The sequence below is a fragment of the Pteropus medius genome, unplaced genomic scaffold, assembly GCF_902729225.1.
Source record: "Pteropus medius unplaced genomic scaffold, Ma_sr-lr_union100, whole genome shotgun sequence".
Classification (NCBI taxonomy): Eukaryota; Metazoa; Chordata; class Mammalia; order Chiroptera; family Pteropodidae; genus Pteropus; species Pteropus medius.
Genome location: NW_024347852.1, coordinates 268064 through 270213, shown reverse-complemented (window position 1 = coordinate 270213; position 2150 = coordinate 268064). Strand labels below are relative to the sequence as shown.

The following is a 2150-nucleotide window of genomic DNA, read 5'->3' as shown; positions in this document are numbered from 1 at the left end:
TCTCAATCACTTCCTCCTGAGCCAGCGGGCAAGGCTCCCCAGGGGCCGGCAGGGGGGGCAGCCCCATGATCCCCAGCCCACCCGCTCCCCCCCTGAGCAGCCCGGGGTGTGTGTGGGGCCCCGGTGGGTAGGCCCCGGCCACAGTCACCCCCATGGAGGGCGGGGTGATGGGCGGCGGGGGGCTGATGCCGCCGCCATGGTGCGGGTGGGGTGGGGGTGGCGGGGGCGGGTCCGGCTTGCAGTAGTTGGGGGAGCCGGGCTGCGGGGGCCGGGGGATGTGTTTGTTCTTCTTCTTGGGCAGCTTCTGCTTGGCCATGGCCAGCGAGTAGTACATGCCAAAGTTGTTGACGATGACGGGCACGGGCATGGCGATGGTGAGCACCCCCGCCAGGGCACACAGCGCCCCGACCAGCATCCCCGACCACGTCTTGGGGTACATGTCTCCATAGCCCAGGGTCGTCATGGTGACCACGGCCCACCAGAAGCCAATGGGGATGTTCTTGAAGTAGGTGTGGTTGGAGCCCAGGATATCATCGGGGTCGGCGCCGATGCGCTCGGCGTAGTAGATCATGGTGGCGAAGATGAGCACGCCCAGCGCCAGGAAGATGATGAGCAGCAGGAACTCGTTGGTGCTGGCGCGGAGCGTGTGGCCCAGGACGCGCAGCCCCACGAAGTGGCGCGTGAGCTTGAAGATGCGCAGGATGCGCACGAAGCGCACGACGCGCAAGAAGCCCAGCACGTCCTTGGCGGCCTTGGAGCTGAGGCCCGAGAGGCCCACCTCAAGGTAGAAGGGCAGGATGGCCACGCAGTCGATGATGTTGAGGCTGCTCTTGAGAAACTCCACCTTGTCCGGGCAGAAGGTGACGCGCATGAGGAACTCGAAGGTGAACCAGACCACGCACACGCCCTCCACGTACGTCAGGAAGGGCTCCGTCTCCACCTCCACGTTGGTAATGTTCTCGGGTGGCGCCCCGGGGATCGGCGAGGCCTGCGTCACCGTCTTGTTGCTGATGTGGATGAAGCCCTCGTGGGTCTCCAGGCAGAAGGTGGTGATGGAGATGAGGATGAAGAAGAGGGAGGCGAAGGCCACGTACTGCGGGGCGGGAGAGAGGGCAAAAGGTGACCCGCATCTGGTCGGCCAGCCACGTCCACACGACCCTCCCAGTGGCCCCTGTCCCAGCCCCAAACTCGACTCTTCCTTCTGATCCCCTCCCCAATAAAGCTCCCCAAAAGGAAGGCAGGGATTGGAGGCAGCTCTCCCCCACTCCCTACGGAGTGGGGCTGGCCCCGGCAGCCCCCCACATGAGCAACTTTGCCCTGGGAACAGCCATTTCTGGCCCATTGCTTTGTCTCCTAGACCGCCTCCCTGCACCCTCCTGTTCCCTGTCCTATCCCTGGGCGGCCGGGGTCGAGGGTTCTGCTATGAGATCAAAGTGGGGGAGGGGAGACTTGGATCACACACCCTCTGTGTCTCAGAGGCCTTGGAGCTAGGCTTGGAGCCGAGGGAAGGGGAAAGGGAGATGGTGGGCAGGGAGGCAGAATCGCGAGGTGGCTAACAGCAAGAAAGCTTGGGTTTGAATCCGGCTGTTCCCTTGCCTAACTTGGGCAAGGCTCGATTAAGCTTTCTGAACCTCAAGTTTTTCACAGGATTATTGTGAGGATGACCTTAGATGGGCAAAGGGCTTGGTTCCAAAAACAGCGTTTGGCCTGGTGACTGGAACTCAGTAAGGTTTGAATTCTAATTAGGGTATGGGGGCATCGGCTAGTTGGGGACAAGGTCAAGGCCTCACAAAGGAAGCAGAGTTTAAGGACCTTGGTGCCAACATCTGAGCCCCATAACAGGGAGAAGGCTGAGTGAGGCCCTCACGCAGAGAGGACAGGGCAGGGGTGGAACCCTTGAGGGCAGGAGGGGTGTTAGGGCCCCAAAGGGAAAAGGAAGTGAAGTGTCAAGCGTGCAAAAAGGATGGAGATGAGGAGAGTGGGGTCTCAGGCTCTCAAGCGGGAGGGCAGGACTGGGGCCAAAAAAAGGTGCGGGGGCTTGTCAGCAGGGCAGAGAACTGCGGGTGGGCATGCTTGGGTCATTTCGGGACGGGGGATAACCAGAGTCCTCCTGCACAACGATGTGGGTTTTGATGAGAGCCTCGAGGAGG

The 2150-nt window shown here is 61.8% G+C and overlaps 1 protein-coding gene across 1 annotated transcript in view; it reads right to left on the bottom strand.

Annotated features, from left to right (window-relative positions):
* KCNC3 (potassium voltage-gated channel subfamily C member 3) overlaps positions 1-2150 on the bottom strand; it is an 8390-nt gene that overhangs the window by 2450 nt on the left and 3790 nt on the right. The window contains exon 2 of the mRNA XM_039878710.1: positions 1-1093. Within this exon, the coding sequence (XP_039734644.1) occupies positions 1-1093 (1093 nt within the window). The remainder of the gene's footprint in view (positions 1094-2150) is intronic.